This window comes from Orcinus orca, chromosome 2, assembly GCF_937001465.1.
Source record: "Orcinus orca chromosome 2, mOrcOrc1.1, whole genome shotgun sequence".
In the NCBI taxonomy this organism is placed as follows: Eukaryota; Metazoa; Chordata; class Mammalia; order Artiodactyla; family Delphinidae; genus Orcinus; species Orcinus orca.
The window spans coordinates 61446980-61463903 of NC_064560.1; the positions used below are offsets into that span (position 1 = coordinate 61446980).

General features: G+C 44.0%; 1 protein-coding gene across 7 annotated transcripts in view; it reads left to right on the top strand.

Annotated features, from left to right (window-relative positions):
• Positions 1-16924, top strand: part of CRTC3 (CREB regulated transcription coactivator 3) — a 103820-nt gene that overhangs the window by 50565 nt on the left and 36331 nt on the right. For 5 of the 7 annotated variants that reach the window (XR_007475464.1, XM_049705783.1, XM_049705782.1 and 2 more), the window contains exon 3: positions 9326-9445. Coding sequence is in view for 6 of the 7 variants with exons in the window: in XM_049705783.1 (XP_049561740.1) it covers positions 9326-9445 (120 nt within the window). In the remaining variant the exon portion in view is untranslated. Of the gene's footprint in view, positions 1-9325; positions 9446-10595; positions 11639-11876; positions 14435-16924 lie in introns of those variants that run through there. The other 2 variants (XM_033402891.2, XM_033402892.2) reach the window with 2 other exon arrangements.

The window sequence follows — 16924 nt, forward strand, 5'->3', positions numbered from 1 at the left end:
TTAATCAGGGTGGTGTATCTGGCGTGATTCAGGATGCAGCGAGACTGAAAGGAGAGGGAAGAAGGGCAGTCCGTGCCTACACATGACTCTTCCTCACCTCTGTCTCATACAGCAGGAAGAGGCAGGTGATGGGGTAAAGCCACGTTCAGGTGCTTTGACTCCTTTCCTACCGGACCTAAAATACCTATCTGACCCCTCTGGCCTCTGAGGACACCATTGGCCTTACTCTACTGGCCAGTTGCTTTCCTGTTTAACCTGCCTCTAGGCCAGGCACCTGCTGCCCTGCCCTGTCACTGCTCAAGTCTTAGCTCACAAAAACCAGTTCCTCCCTTCCACAGTTCCTTTCCATCATTCCATCATCACATAAGAAGCAAATCAGCTTCTTCTGGAGGAAATAAATGGGCAGACCCAATTTACCCAGAACTGATTTCTCTAGTCATGATCATATTAGGAGCCAAAGGGGAGCTGCACTCAACAGAAGGCCTCTCTTTCCACTGAAGACATTGCACCAGGCAGGAAGGCGGGGATGGGAATGGACAGTTTAAAACTTCTACCTCTGTGGGTGCTTGTGTGGTATTTCCTGGAAAGACAGTATAATATGCCTGCAGGGGCCTGGGGTCTGCATTAACCTCTGCCATGCCCATGCCCATCCCTGAGGATTTGAAGTGGAAATTCTTTTTATTATGGAAAATTTTAGCTATCCCCCAAAGTAGAAAGAATAGAATACTAAGCTCCCATATAGCCATCACCAGTTTCAATAATTCTCAACATTTTGTCATTTAAACTTTTTGATCATGCATCCTAGTAGTAAAAAAGAGTTTTGTATCCCCAATCTGGTTACGTTTTTGTTTGTTAGTTATATATACATACCCCTGTACTGTTCTATTATTACACAAAAAAAATAGAAAACTGAGTGGTGGAAACAGGGCTTCTAATATCTTCTCTACACCCTATATACATCACACACTCTGCTTTGGATCCTAATTATTTAGAAACATAATAATAATTCATCAAACGTGTGTTGGAACCCACTGTCACAGACACCATGTGGGGGCCGAGAGGGAAGGTGCTGGGGCAGAATAACAGGTCTCACCGCTTGCAGTCCGCTAGGTCAGCAGAATGTCACCCACCAACCTCTCCAGGTGAGATGCCTGTGCGAGCCCCACCTGGGATATTGACCTTCTCAACTGCCTCTTCCGGGAACAAGAGCCCCGCTATGAACCCTAAACCCTGCACTCTGGGCATGTTTTATGCTTTGTTGTTATTTCTTATTTTTACAGATTATTCCTCCTGGTCCTCTGAGATAATTTTGACTGCTTTGATTTTTTTTTTTCTGTTTGGACCTTTGCTGCCTTAAAAAACAAACTGTTTTATCAGTCATATTTTAGAGTAATCTTTATCCTTAGTTTATCTTATTAACTTTTCTTCCCTTTCACCTTTCATTTAAAAATAAGGACTAGGAAGGGGCAACACATGGGATACAGATATGGTGACAGGCCATGTCACAGGTTAGAAGGTTTGGGTGCCAGCACCTTCTCTGCTCTGCTCTGCTCTTTGTAGCTTCTTTTCATCCTCACAGCAGGACTCATTTGGTCCTTGGGAGAAGATTGGATCCCAAATTCAGTTGGCAAAAAAGGCATGGTCTCAATGTTAAAAATAAAATAAAAACTACCCACTCAGGTGATTCAGGGGCTCTGAGAGTCAAAGTACCCTGTAAAACTGGACTAAGACCAGCCTGAAGATAGTGTAGCACTGGCCACCTGCTGGGAGAAAAGCCTTACCTTATTCCCAGAAGTTAGGAGCCTTACAGTTTTGTGAACTCAAGATCTAGCCCACTGGCGTGGCTGAGCACCAGCTGCTGCCCAATTTTAACACTGCAGAGGGCAAAGGAAGAGGCTGGGGAGCTGAGGTCAGGGAGGGCTGGCAGAGCGCTGGAACGTCTGATCCTGCAGATTTGTAAAGTATTTTGAATTATATTTTAAGGTTGTTTTGTTTTGTTTTGTTTTGATGGTGATATAATAGAGTCTCTAACCAAGCTATGAAATCCTTTTTATTCTGCTCGTTTTGTAAGGCAGAATTAAAATGCTCCATTTAGCCCCCAGGGAATGAATTAACAGCCTCTTCTTTGCAGTGGGCAGGTCTTCCTGACTCCCTCCCTCCCTTCATCATGAGAACCAAAGGAAGCCCTGGCTGTGGCTGGAATGATCCTGGAATGTGGCTGGGTTCCCAAGAGAGGCACAGTTGTCCCTTTGTTAGACTCTTTTTTAAAAGAGGGGACCTATAACGTCGCCCATTAACTATAGCCTGCATATAAATAAGAAGCGCTGCAAACTCAGGGAATCTGCCTTCCTGCCCTTTTAAAGTCTCCAGTCTTCCCCCCAGAGAAATGTATTCAAAACCAGGGGTTAGTCTTTCATGATCGAAAGAAGAGCTAAACAGCATTGTGGGCGGGCTGGAGGTCCTGTAGAGCAAATTAGTGAGTGCGAGGGTTACCTCAGAGCCAAGCATTAACACACCATGTCTAGTAGTGCCTTTATGATCTGTTAAACTTCTACCCAGTCTCCTGTTCCACCTCTAGCTCTACTGGGGAGGAGGGAAACAGATGGGAGCTCAAATATATAGAGTTATTTAGAAGGATTGAGGTAGCATTTTAATTCTGTAGGAGGAAGCATGGGAAGGTCAATAAATAGCCTTGGGACTTGTAGCTAACCTTTATAAAATATTGTCGGACACTTACCCCAAATGAGACTGTTGGATCCAATATAAAAGGTAAGTATGCTGTTTATACTGCAAGATAGCCAGATACCCTAGCAGGGCTCTTACCCTTTAATTGAATCTTGGGTCGTCAGTAGATTTATGAGAACATAATAAAATTTTGTCTGGAACATTTCTGGAAAAATATATTTTATTTTTTCTGTATATGTCAGCAAAAATCCACTTACAATCTCAAAAATAAATGATTTTGTGTGGGTGACTGAGCAAAGGAGGCAAAATGGTGAGGTGAAGAGAACCCTGAAGGAGACTCAGAATCCTGAGTTCAAGTTGCCAGGCTGTGTGACGGTGAGAAAAAATCACTTCATCTCTCTGGGTCCTGGTTTCTCATCTGTAGAAGGAAAGCACGGAGCTGGATTCCATTATGGTCAGCAGTCCTTTTGCTTATCACTCTGATAAGCCAGCAGCCCTGTTCCCTTGTGTTGCTCATCCCCACCTTATTTTCACCTGCTCTGGGCTGAAAAGCCAGGTGGTCCAGTTTATTAGGCTCAGGTAAGGTGTAATGGAGAACCTGAGGGGCTCCCTTCCAAGTGCTCTCCTGGAGGGTTCTGTTTTTGTTGCTTAGAGACTCTCTTTGCTTCCTGGTTTGCTGCTGAGGTGGATGAAGTTGTCACATAAATGACCCCTGGTTCAGGCTAGCACATTGTCCTCATACCGTAAAATAACGGTATCATCACATCCAGTGCAACTCCTGTCAGTATGTATTTCTAGTATTGGCAGTGGTATTCCAGAAAAATATCTGTTGCTCTGACAGGATTTTTTTTTTTCTTGCGCTTTAGTTATCATAATGTCTACAAATGAAGCTACTGAGAGTTGTCTTATGTGGAATTGTTTCTGTTTGAGATAGTGATTGGGCATCCCCTTGTAAAGATACTGAGGTTATGGTATTCTGGATCAAGACTTTTCAGAGGAACCATTAATATGCTTAATCTCTGTCTTCTCAAATGTTTTAAATATATTTTTAAAAACTCAGTAGAACTTCTTACAGTGCAGGAATGTACTTGGCCATCCTACTAGCATTTAGAAATCTATATTTCACTTGAGAGAAGTTGCAAATTACATTTCTCCTTTTTTTAATAACATCGTATAGAAATACAGCTGTAAGTGAGAATTGATTTTGCTGCAAGAAAGAAGTGTGGCTTGGTCATTCACGTATAAAGAATATGCTATAGCATATATACCTTTAATAAGGACAGTCTCCTTGAGTTGGCAATAAGCAGCTCTCCAATTCTCAAACTTCAGCTCATTCCATGACTAAACATGGGCTTAGTAGTAGGAATCTGCTTGTGGTTTGTTAGTCATGTAAGAAAGATCTGGGGTTTCTAATTAGCCACAAACTTAATGATCTGCCAGTGATGGGGTACGTCTGCTAAAAGAATCAATGCAAATGTAGGTCACATTGATAGATCAATAGTGTCTAATTAGAGGAAGTAATCTTCCTCCCAGGAAAGGTAAGGAAATCCAGCTGCCACGTTCAGCCATTCACCCCAGGCTGCAGCTTTCACAGGTGATGTGAGGTGACTGCATATGGTGCTGCATGTAAAGACACCTGCGTGAGGTCTCGGTCCTTGGGGGGAGTGCTCTGGGAGTGTGGTCCTGTCTGCCGTTGCCCTGCAAATCCACAACGCTGCTTCTTTTGGAGGATTCACGTGTCCTGTTTCATCTCGGAAAGAGTTCCGCTATCAGCATTAGCCATGTCGCCCCCGCCCTATCAGCCACCCTAATACCTGGAAACCTGAACCAATTTGCCATCCACGTAGAGGTATTTTCAGAAGCAATCAGGAGCATGCAATTCTGCAAAGCGGGGAGAGCCTGAAACGGGGGCTCTCTGCAAGTGGACATTCAATTCCCAGAAGTACCTTGAACCGCTTTGAATTCGCCTCCTCCCCCCAAAGCCCAGCCACAGAAACTAAGTAAGAATGCCTATGGCTAGCTACTTGCCAACTCAGGAAGCACCTGTACCCTCCCGCCCCGGCCTCATTGTCCTTCACTGTTGAGGTCCGTGGAACCTTGGTGTTTGGCCTGTGCTCCACCTAGTCTACCCTCTCTCAGATTTGGGGACCTAAGCCCAGAATCCACCTTTCCCCTGCCTTGGGTTACCACTCGGTCATTCCTCTCCATGCTCAGGCCCTGACAATTCAGTCACAATGTGAAACAGAATTCTCTGGCCACCCCTTCACTGCTCAGTTTCCTACTGAGAGCCTCCTGGTGCTAACCCTCACCCCTGCATTACCTCAGGCAGCCAGCGAGGACACTGCCACTCCCCATGTGCGGTTCCCATCCGCTTTCTAGTGCCTGGGGCCCTGCAGTAAGACCAATGCTGGCCCGGGCCTTGAAGCGGTTATTGGACCTCCCATCCCTATGTATTTCAGAATAAAAACTGTTAAGCCTTCCAGAACAAACAAACAAACAAAAAGATAAGGAAATCCAGCTAAATTCTGATTTTTCCCACACTGAATACTTTGAATGTTATTGGACAGTCTCTCAAATAGAGTCTTCCTCTTCTGTGTTGCCCTTTTCTTGCTTGTATCCTAAGAATGTGCTCGGTCTACCTATGGGTAGTCCAGCACCGGATCCCAGATATCAGTGTGGAGGAGTCCTGTATTCTCTACTTAGTGTCTGGGTCCCACGTTTTCAGATCGGGTGGTGCTTGTCAGAACCTGAGCCTGAGGCCCTCCTTAAAACATGTAGGCACCAATTTGCAGGCTCTTTTGACTTTCCACTTCCCTCGTTGCTCTTCGTGAAAAGCAGGACTCTCCATCTCACTGCAGTCTCTCTGCCATCACTGCCATATCAGTCAGCTTTGTTACAGTACCAACCAATTCAAAAACTCTGGGACTTTCAGCAAACCTTTGTTTTTCACTCATATTCCCTGCTGTGCTCTCCTCCCTGTATCTTCCCCTTCTGCAACTGAGGTTGAAGCAGCATCCGCTCTTTGGGACATGGCATTCTCATGGCAGAAGGAAGGGTGTGAGAGTTTCTGTTTGGACAAGATGTATATCACGTGTGCTCATGATCCATTGATTAAAGCAAGTCACAAAGCCCTGCCAACATTCTTTTTAGGCATTCATCCCAGATTGCAGCTTTCAGAGGTGACATGGCATGGGCAGCAGATGGGTGTGGGAGGCTCAGAATGCTGGAGGATGCCCCTAATGATGATGTCACTCCTGCTGTCCACAGAAGGGCTCTGCTGGGTGGCCTCACCTTTAACAAGATGCTCTCCAGTGTCCCACCACCTGGATATCCATCCTCCTTCTGATGCCCAGTGTATTGGCCTGCTTGACCTTCCCTAATAGAATACCACAGACTGGGTGGCTTAAACAACAGAAATTTATTTTTTCATAGTTCTGGAGGCTGCAAAGTTCAAAATCAAGGTGTTGGTAGTTTGGTTTCTATTGAGGACTCTCTTCCTGGCTTGCAGATGGCTGCCTTCTTGCTTTGTCCTCACATGGCCTTTCATCTGTGTGCGTGTCCTCCTGGTGTCTCTTCCTCTTCTTAAAAGGACACTAGTCCTAAAAAAAAAAAAAAAAAAAAAAAAAAGACACCAGTCCTATGGATTAGATCCTACCTTATGACCTCATTTAACCTTAATTACTTCCTTAAAGACCCCATCTCCAAATACAGTCACATTGGGGATTAGGGCTTTAATGCACAAATTCTGGGGGACACAGTTCAGTCTGTAACACCCAGTTTCCTTCGGATAAGGCAGCTTTCACACACATAATTTAATTTCGTTTTCTCAACAAGCCTGTGAGGAAGTTATCAGATGATCATTTCCACTTTACAGATAAGGAAGACGAACGAAGTAACTTGTTAGTAAGTGGAAGATTCTGGACTGAGACTGTTTTCTTTGATTCCAAACCACAAGTTCTTTGAACTGTATAATGGAGTTTTGGCCTTATGAATGTTGGAAATGAAATACTGTACGCTTATTGAATTAATAACTGTAAGGATTACATAATATATGGAAGATTGTTTACAAAATGTTAAGTACGGAAAATAGATCACAAAAATAAATGTGCTATGGGTACCACCATGTAAAAACTATGGATAAAACTTGAAAAGGAACAGAAGAAATGAAGTACTTGACCTTCAGGGTGGTAGGGTTTTATTCCTTTTTTGTATTAAAGTTAGCTTAAGAAATACATTTTTAAATAACAGAATTTTAGCTCTTATCAAGGACGAGATTGGAAGTTGGTGGGAACAGGAGAACTGTGTGTCTGTTTGTCCCTAGCTTTTTGGGATCCAGAGACTTAGGCCAACTACCAAACACCATAGTGTTTAACAGACTCCTTCACTGTGAAACCTCCTCCAGTTCCAGCTTCCTGGGCTGAACTGCTCTAGTTCATTTGATGGGCAAGACCCTGTGAGTTGAGAGGGCTAAAGTCAAATATAGTGTGGAAGAAGATCAACTACTACAGGGGCAGAGAGTTGAACTTGTGCCACGGTGAGGAAGAGAAGAAAATTTCAAATGTGGCCAGAGATTTCCCCCTCCACACACACACACACTGAGTCCAAGTAATAATAGAGGATCTGGGCCAGCAGGGGTTAAGGCAAAACAGGCAAGTGTAAATAGAAAATATATGTGTAGTAGGAAGTTCAGAAGACATTCCAAGAGCTTTCTGCTTTTTGGATCCCCCCCCTTTATTTTTAATTTTATTATTTTGGCCACGCCGTGTGGCATGCGGGATCTCAGTTCCCCTGCAGTGGAAGCACAGAGTCTTAACCACTGCACCGCCGGGGAAGTCCCCTTGGATCCCCTTCTAAAGACCCTCGGTGCCCCTTCTGTAGGCTGGCCTCTGGGAGCTCAGTCTGGCAGTAGTTGTGCTCTACGACTCCTAGAGGAAAATGTTATTTTCAAGTACAGTTAACATTCGTGTGATTTTATTACCAGAGAGTCCTCCCTTTTCTTTTATCCTGGAACAAAGTAATCTGTCTCTTAAAAATTATGTCTGCTGTGTAAGCAGGTCCTGATAAAGTGTGCCTTGGGTATTCATCCTCTTGATTAACAAAGGTGTTTCAACTTATCACTCCCTAGATTAGCGTGCTGTCTTGTCTGAGATCAACATCCATCTTACCTATCACAATGGATGTTTTTCTTCCAGTACCAGAGGTTGTTCCTCAGTAAGATCTCTTTATTTTAGGAGTTAATAGATTTGGATTGTAAAACTAGAGAACTGAGACAGGCTGGGACCTGGGACCCTTTGCTGACAGAACTGTTCAACTAAACTAGTCCAGACATTTTATCAGTCCACTCGGGAGAAATAGGAGTCATTCCCAAATCCGATATAAGAAAATCTGTGTGTTTATAACAAAGAAAAATTAGTGACCAATTCTTAACTAAAAGAAGCTCCCCCAGAAAGACATACTCCGTCAAAGGATTCCTTTCATAGTAAGCTAGGTATTTGACATATGATTCAATTTACATAAAAGAAAATCTGTTTTCATGTATTTCACAAACATCTCTGGCATAATATTGTATACACATTGCCCCATTATGTGAGGTAGAATGGTCCAGCCTAGGATTTGGTTTTTGCTTGTGACCACCTAGAGGGGTGAGATAAAGAGGATGGGAGGGAGACGCAAGAGGAAGGGGATATGGGGATATACGTATGCATATAGCTGATTCACTTTGTAATACAGCAGAAACTAACACAGCACTGTAAAGCAATTATACTCCAAAAAAGATGTTAAAAAAAAAAGGTTGCCTTTTATCATGCCAAACTCAAAAATGTTAAGAATGTCACCCAAGCCTCCATTAATAAAAGATTTTGTATTTATTGACCATGGATTTATCTTGAATCTGTTTGTATTTTCATTTGTGCCATTTGGGGTATAAATGAGTTGATAATGAGCTGTGTGTTTCCCACTTGTATTCAGGTAGTATTCTTTTTTCTCGCCTTGACTCAGGGGTCACAAACTCAGATGTCTAACATAAGAAGTCATTTGAGTGGTCCGGTGTCCCACCTGCAGAGAGCAGCTACTCTCAATTTCAGTCCCCATTGCCAAGTGGGAATTTGGGACCAGTGTGGCCAAGATGTTCAGATTTTTCACTAGAAGCCCCAAACCTGAATTTTTAAACATTGTCGAGTCAATCAAAAATATAAAAAGACACCGTATAGAGCAAGTAGTCCCCAGTCCCCAGGAGGTATCCCATTTTATTTCTGGATGCCACATCTATGTTTCTGCACACTGCACGCTGTAGGTACTCAGTTCGCTTCTGTCTTAAGTATACCTCTTTTACATTTCATGCTTATCTCCTAATTCCTGGGATTTGATGTATGAGTCCATAGTCTCCAAATTGTGACAACTTTTAATATATCATTCTTTCAGCTTTCATCTTCACACACTAAAGACTATTTTAAATTATTCTGTAATGATGTAGAAACAGCTCCATGTGCTGCATTTTATTTACCTTGACTCAAGGCACAGTCATAGATACCAGTAAAATTATAAAGTCAGCCTTGTCATCTGTTGTTGTGATCAGTTGGTGTTCTTGAGGGTGAGTGGCAATGTCACGGTCACAAGCCAACTCTCTTCCTTCTCTCCACAGCCGGCGTTCCACCCAGCTGACAGCGTGCGCGGAACCCGCCACCATGGGCTGGTGGAGAGGCCGTCCCGGACCCGCTTCCACCCCCTCCACCGACGGTCTGGGGACAAGCCAGGACGACAAATATCCTTTTTCATTGTCTGAGGAGAGGATAAGTTTTGAAAGGTTTTCAGGATGTATCTTCCCTGTCATTCCCCTTTGGCCTCAAAATCTTTATTTTATCTGATGAACAGAGGCAAGAAAAATAAGTGAGTTGGAAACCGGAAACATCTCCGCAGGTAAAAATTGGAAGGATCATTGTAGATGTTTACTTTATGAAAGTGTCAATAAAGTTCAGTTTAATGAAGTAACTGAACATAAACAACATGTAATTCAGCCCCACTGCAAGGCCTTCTCAGCATTTTCTTCAGAAATCAGCAGTCAGAATTAAACGTGACTTTGAATCAGGTTAGATAGATTTAATCTGTCCAGCCAAAACAAACAGACAGATAGGTGATTTGTTTTTATTTCTGTTGACCCACTGACCTGCTGCTAGAACTTACAGAAGAAATTTTATATGATTTTCTATTTATGGAGTTTCAAACTCAATAGATGACAACTAAAATATAAAGCTGGTATTTAGGAAAATCTTACGTAGTGATATTCACTCACACCAAATCCTATGCTATTAAGTAGGAAGAAAGAAAAGGAGATTGTGAATTCATCTGACAATTTTATTTTTGAGGCCATAGTGGGCTGTGCTGCTCGGGGTCCAGCATTGTGCTCAGGGCTTTTGGAAACAGACCTGAGCTGGATTTTGTGGGAGGAGGGCCTGCGTTCTCACTTCACTCTTCTCACCCGCAGGGGTGGAGGAAGACGAGAAAGGCGGGGTAAGTCTTACTGCAGAGCTGGATTCCTGGCAGTGATGGTAGAGTTCGCTTCACCAGCCTAGAAACCAGGAAGTGGGGGGAGGACGCTTATGTTTACTGAGCACCTACCCATGCCAGACACTGTGCTGGGCAGTTCATATGTCATTTAGTCCTCAATACTTACTGAGCAGTTTACTTTTTTTAACCCCCATTTTCCAATGAGGAAACTGAGTGTCAGAGTAACTTGCCCAAAATTCCACTGCTGAGGTTGGAGGGGCCCAGATTCAGCCCAGGTCAAGCTGACCCCCCAGCCTGAGCCCCTCCCTCGCTACAGCACTCAGTGGTCCCCAGGACCACACTCAAGAGAGACCCCCTGGGAGGAGTTGCGGGGGGTGGGGGTGGGGGTCGCACAGAGGAAACCACTGCTTCTCTTGCCCTTGGGCTTCTTGCAGTTTTCTGTCAATGTGAGGCGAGGTAATGACCCCAATGAATGTTTACTTCTCCTCTCTTCCACCCCCAGGGACACACCACATTTGGTCCACTGAGATACCTTGACTTCTAATTTTGTGTATCATGTGACCATTATCTGGGAAAATGAAGTTGATAACTGATTTTTCCAATTTCTTTCTGGGAGACGAGAATTCTACCATTTAACCACCAATACCCCTCAAATTCCTTTCTGGAATGTGTAGTAACTTTTACATAGAATGCAAAAGGAAAGGAGAATTCAGGCAGTACTTCAGCTAATTCACGTGTGTGCGGGTGGAGTAGTACCTGGAACCATTGTCTAAATTGCTTGGAATTTTCAAGTAAAAGAGTGTTTCTTGATGTAACTAACATTGTATCTTTTTCTAATTTCTCAATTCCCTCTTTCCCTTGTAGGTGTTCTCTCTAAATATTATAATACATATAGATATATTTATAGCTATTTCAAATCCTTTTTGCAGCAAGTATAGTCTAAATATATGCATATACTCACAGCTTTTTAAACTAGAGGACTGTCTAGAAGAGGAGGAGATTGAAGAAAAGCAACGGAGAAAAATGTTCATTCACTTAACAGTTAGTGTTAGGCACCATTTAGACACTATAGATATCATGGGAAACATAACGTAGTCCCTGCCCTCAAGTTGCTTGTAGTTCAGTGGGAGAGGCAGCTGGCCAAGCGAACGGTGTCAGCACAGTGTGGTGAGCTGCAGGTGATGCAGCTTAGAGGCTGTGCAAGCTCAGAGTAGCACAGCCTGCACCAGTCTTGGGGAGATGGAGAAGGCATCCCAGAGGAAAATCTGAGGCTTGAAGTACAGGTAACAAGTGAGGGGATAGCATGTTTATTTATTTAACAGGTATTCACAGAGCCCCTTCTCTGTACAAGGTACTGTTCTAAGCACTGGGGACTCAGAGGTGTATGAGACAGACGTGTCCCTGCCTACTTGAGTTTACAGTCCTGTGGGAGATGACAGACAACAAACAGGTGAAAAAAAAAAAAAAGAAAAAATTATTAAAAGAAAATAACTTCAGGTGGTTGTGATATGCAGGGAGGAAGACAGCCGGGAGGAGATGTTTCAGGCGGAGCGAACAGCTTGTGCAAAGTGCCGGAGGGAAGACTTAGCTGTGTGTTCAGGTGACTCTGTCTCTTTTCAGGTAATAAGTCATAGGTTAGAACTTGACTGTGTATACGGGTCAACTCATGAGAGCAGCAGCAAAGCAGATCAACTCCTAAGGGCAGGAGAAGCAAGAACCAAATAAATATACAGATGAATTAAAGTTGTTCATCAGACAGTGCAAGTCTGATTCACCAACCATGAGATGTCTCTCTGAAGCACCTAACGGGGGTCCTGGGACTGACATCTGCTGACTCAAAAGAATTCTTTAGCGTAGGCCTGCCCATGAATAAACAGCGAGTCTCTTTTGAAGAATCAAGGGACCTTGAGCTCCTAGTAAAATATAAAAGTGGGATGATTTTATGTCGAAGATATGAATATATTCAGGAGAAGATGGGGAAGAGGGCTGCAATTCCACCTTTCCTTTCCTGGCCTGCATTCATTTGATTTTGCAATAATTTGCTTAAAATGGTTGCCTTTCTCACCGATCTGGTACTTCCTTAATGAAGTTTTATTATTCGGAAGTATTAACACCGGTTTGAATCTTTGCTAGAACAAAGAGAAGAAATGTATTCAGAATTTTCTTCTTCCAGCTGTTTCTTGGCTTGGTGTTATTTTAGAACGCGCACACTGACTTAGAGAAGGGTTCAGTCCTATGATCTCAAATGAACATTGTTAACAGTGTGGGCACCACAAGCAGTGGAGATCTGGCACAAGGGCATTCCTCCCGTGGTGGGCAGTGGGCGGCCACCATAGCAGGGAAGGCTGGCACAGTGGGCTCTGGGCTCTGCTGTTGGCATGGGGGCCGCCACAAGCAGAGACCAGGGCACTGCCCACCTGAGATCTGGCCCAGGGCTGTACTCAGGGCAGCAGAGAGGCACTGCCTGGTCCCCAGCTGGGGGGCCTGGGCCTGAGAACTCGGAGGAGAGGCTCTCCTACCTTCCTGCAGCTGCTCGTGTCTTCAGCAGCCCTTCTCACTCCTCAAAGGCAGCAAACATGTATCCCAAACACCATCCTGTTGAATTTCTGAGCTATTAACATAAATTTACAGCAAATATAATATTATCTCAGACCTGTGGATAATACATTGAAGAAAAGGGGGACACACCTAAGAATCATAAGAAACCCCTTCCTCTAAAAGAGATGTGTTTTTAGGAAGAAAGAAAAACAAATGTTTAGAAATTTTCTGATTTACATTCCCAACAAGGTTTGAGAGTATATTGTGTCCAGAAAACTAGGGTGAACAGTCACGAAGAGATGCCTTAAGACCCGCCAAAGTTAGGAATGGCTTTCCTCTTTGGAATAGGCCTTGCTTTGATTCTTTTCATACAATGAGATGAAAATTTTAGGATGTCAGTTTATAGAACACTGTTTCTTTGAAATGCACTGCCTATTATATTTGAGAAATGTCAGGTTCTCTGTATCTTCTGGAAGCTTCACAGTTTATATTAGGGGTCTGAGAAGCCTGGCAGTTAAGAAACTTCTTGTCTTTAACCCAGGGTTTCCAAAACTTAGTTGATCATAAAATCCAGTTTTTACCTACCACCCATTAAGGATTTCCATCTCGGAGGATAGGGAAATGCTAGTTTTTAGAGTTTTAAGGGGAAAATAGCCAGACTTCAAAATCCCACATGCCGCCTGTTTGTCACTCGCGTGCTGAGGTAAACAGGAGGACATTTTCATACACACAGGGACTCAAAAAAGATCTCACTCATGCACCTCCCTTCATGTTTGACTTTTAGATGTATTCTGGCAGGACATAGTTGGAGGTAAAAGGACAAGAGGAAGTTGAGCGATGGTGAAGACATGGTTGAGAAATTAGGAAGGAACCAAATTGCGGTCAGTTTTATATGTTAAATCTGACCCTGGCACTTGTCTTGGTGGGTGGGTTCTATTAACCCACCAGACCTGGAGTTCACTTACCCCACCAGCTGCGTGGACCATCATGAACCTGCCCCACAAACTCTGTGCCTGGAGGAGCACGGAGTTGCAGAGGGCAGGAGAGAACATGGTCGCCCCTAGGCTGCTCAAGAAGGCAGTTCCTGAGCCCTGCCCCGGGTGCCCTTACCTCATGGGAACAGGAAGCCAAAAGAAGAACCCGGCTGTGCTCACCAGCCACGAGCAGGCAGCACAAGAAAGAGACAGGGTAGGACTTGTTTGGAGCTTCTGAGGCTCAGTGACCCCACCCATGGGAAAATGGGCCAGCAGGTGTCCTGTCATATCAGCAGAAGGGCTACGCCCCTTCCTTTGGGAAAGAGTGCGTGAGAACTTTCCCTCTGACCCTCCCCGAGCTGAGAAGGAGCAGGAGCCCCCTTGTCGATGGACTGAGGCAGGAGCACGAGGGGAAGGATTCTCCGCTACAGAACTGCAGGGACTTGGGGAGAGAGAGCAGCCCGGGATGACTGGCATTTCCACCTGGAGCACCTGGGTGGATGGCACCCTCCATTACATACGATGGACTCCTAACAAGACGAGCAGGCGAGAGGCAAGATGATGAGTGGGGTTTTAGGTAGAATTTGAGGTACTTTTGGTGGAGAAGCTGAGTAGGCAGTTGGAAATTTGAGCCTGAAGTTCATGAGAACTGTTGGGAGCTGGAGGTATGGATTTATGAGTTACTGGACTGTGGATGATGGATGGAGCCAGAGGCATGGGTGGGACCGACCAAGGTGAGCATGGAAGGCAGGACACTCTTCCCAAAGTGGCTGTGCCCGGAGTCCCCAGCCTCTCGCCCTGCTCCCACTCTACATGGCACGCATGATACTGAGACCCTTCTCCCCATCCTGTCCTTTTGAGAGCAATGTAAGCAGATGTGGGCTGAGAGGCTGTGAGGCCACAGAAACTCTGGACCATCAGGGTTGAAGGCAGAAGAGGAGGAGCCAGAAGAGGAGTGCACAGGGGGATAAATAAAAAGGCCCATTATAATGTGGGATTGTTTGTTTTTGGATTTTTTTTTTTAATGTTGACCATTTATAAAGTCTTCATGGAATTTGCTACAATACTGCCTCCATTCCATGCCTTGGCTCCTTGGCCGGGAGGCATGTGGGATCCCGGCTCCCCAACCAGGGATCGAACCTGCACCCCCTGCGCCAGAAGGCAAAGTCTCAACCACTGGACTGCCAGGGAAGTCCCTGTGAGACTGTTTTTTGACTTAGGCTTAACTAACGTAGTGCTGGGTGAGGAGCTGATCTGGCTTGTTAAAAACCCTGTCACCTCTGCTGCTGTTCTGTTTGTTTGCTGGCAGCTAGCAAGCACTCTAGAAATGTTTGTTGAATTAAATGGTAAATTCAAGTTTGCAAATAAGGGTATTTTTTCTGTCTTTAGGATGTTCTTTAGGACATATTAGTGTTGTAGAGTAATTAAAGCCACCTGAACAAAATTTTCTGAAATCTTCAGAAGAACAAATAAACCTTTTGTAGGTTTTCTTCTGTTGAATTTAGCTGTAAGCTATTGACATTAGTGGTTACTAACATTAGTGGTTCTCTTGGTGCCAACAATTGTTGGGTTTTCGAATATCCATTAAGTGAGATGTGAATGGTGAGAACTGGGAGAGCTCAGAGGTCACATCTTTTAACTTTTGAAGCCTCAGCCTACTCATATTAAAATTTCAGGAGTTTACTACCTTTCCATGTTGTTAATACACATCAGAAAGGCTAAAATGCTGACTTACACCTCAACATTGAAATAATCGATGTTTGATCATTGCACTGCTATTACACCACTGCATTCTAATTTGTATTACAGGTTCCAGATAAGTGGACTTAAGGACTTTAAGGGTGGCAGTGTCCTGAGGGAAGTGGTAAACTTCTGCTTCTGAAATTTATCTTTTCTGGACAGAGATTCATCAAACTCTGCAGGAAAGAGAAAGGCTCAATGCCTTCTCCCTAATGGCTCTGCCAACTGAGATACTTCTGTGCTTCCTCTCAGAGGGCCTTCTTATTTCTTTATCACCTTTTCCTCTTCTGTCTCCTTCTGCAGTCTGTTCTCATCTGTACTTTGCATACATTAAGCCTAATATTTGGTGTTGAAGAAATGTCTGGTCTCTCTTTTGAAAATAGCTCTGTTTTATTGCCTTGACTAAGATTCAGATTAAGAAAGAAGGTAACTAGACATGACAAAACTAATACACAGGAAGTGAACCTTGTGATCTTAATGCTTCTGGCAAAGGAAATATTTCATGAAGAGTTCATTAGTGCCCATGTTTTACTAATGCCAGATTCTGCCTGTAGGATAGGGTCCTTCTCCGTTGGTTCCCATTTCCTTCTGAGCCCTAGCTCAGAAGCCCTGGCTTCCTTTATACAGAATCATTGAAGATTTTTTAGCAGGAGAATAATATGATTTAAAATGTTTTAAGAAGGCTATTCTATATGTATAATTAACTAAATTAACCAAAACGGCTCTACTGTGCTCAGCATGTATAGTGTAGCATCACATTTGTTTTTCCGTATTTCCATTTCACCTGGAATATGTTCTAAGGCAGGCTAGACCCAGTGAAGAATACAGAAATTATAAAACGGGGCCCCTGACAACCCAAGGAAGTTCACATTTCTCCACAAGCCTAATGCCGCTCTCTTTTAGTTATAAGAAACAGAAACCCTCAACTTGGAAAAAAGGAAATTTATTGGCTTATGTCACTAGAAGCCCAAGGGGCTAGATCCAGGGGTTTGTACAATAGCATCGAGATTCAGCATCTGTGAGGGGCTACCTCTGAATTGACTTCCAGGGAGGGAAACCCAGGTCCATGTGGTCCTCGGGCTCACCACGTCAGCTGGGGGCACTCCTTTTCCCCCTTGTTTGTATATGAGCCCATCCCTGAACCAGTCACAGGGGGATAAGTTACCTTGACTGGAAATATTGGGTCTGTGTACATTTTGTGGGGCAGGCAGGCCCACACAGAATGACAGCCTTACCAGGTTTCGGATCGGGGTGGAAGCAGTTCTTGAAAGTAAAAGATGTTGGGCAGGCAGAAAAAAAAAAAAAGAAACACCCCATGTGAATCATGCAGAGATGGCACTGGTTAGAAGATAGAATAGATTTTTCCAGAGGAAGTTGATAAGACAAAGCATGGAGGAAGAGATGTCGGGTGTAGAGATAAAGATAAGAACCAAAAAAGTTGTTGAACTCCCCACGATTCCAGCCTCTTAGTTCTGCTTCAACTT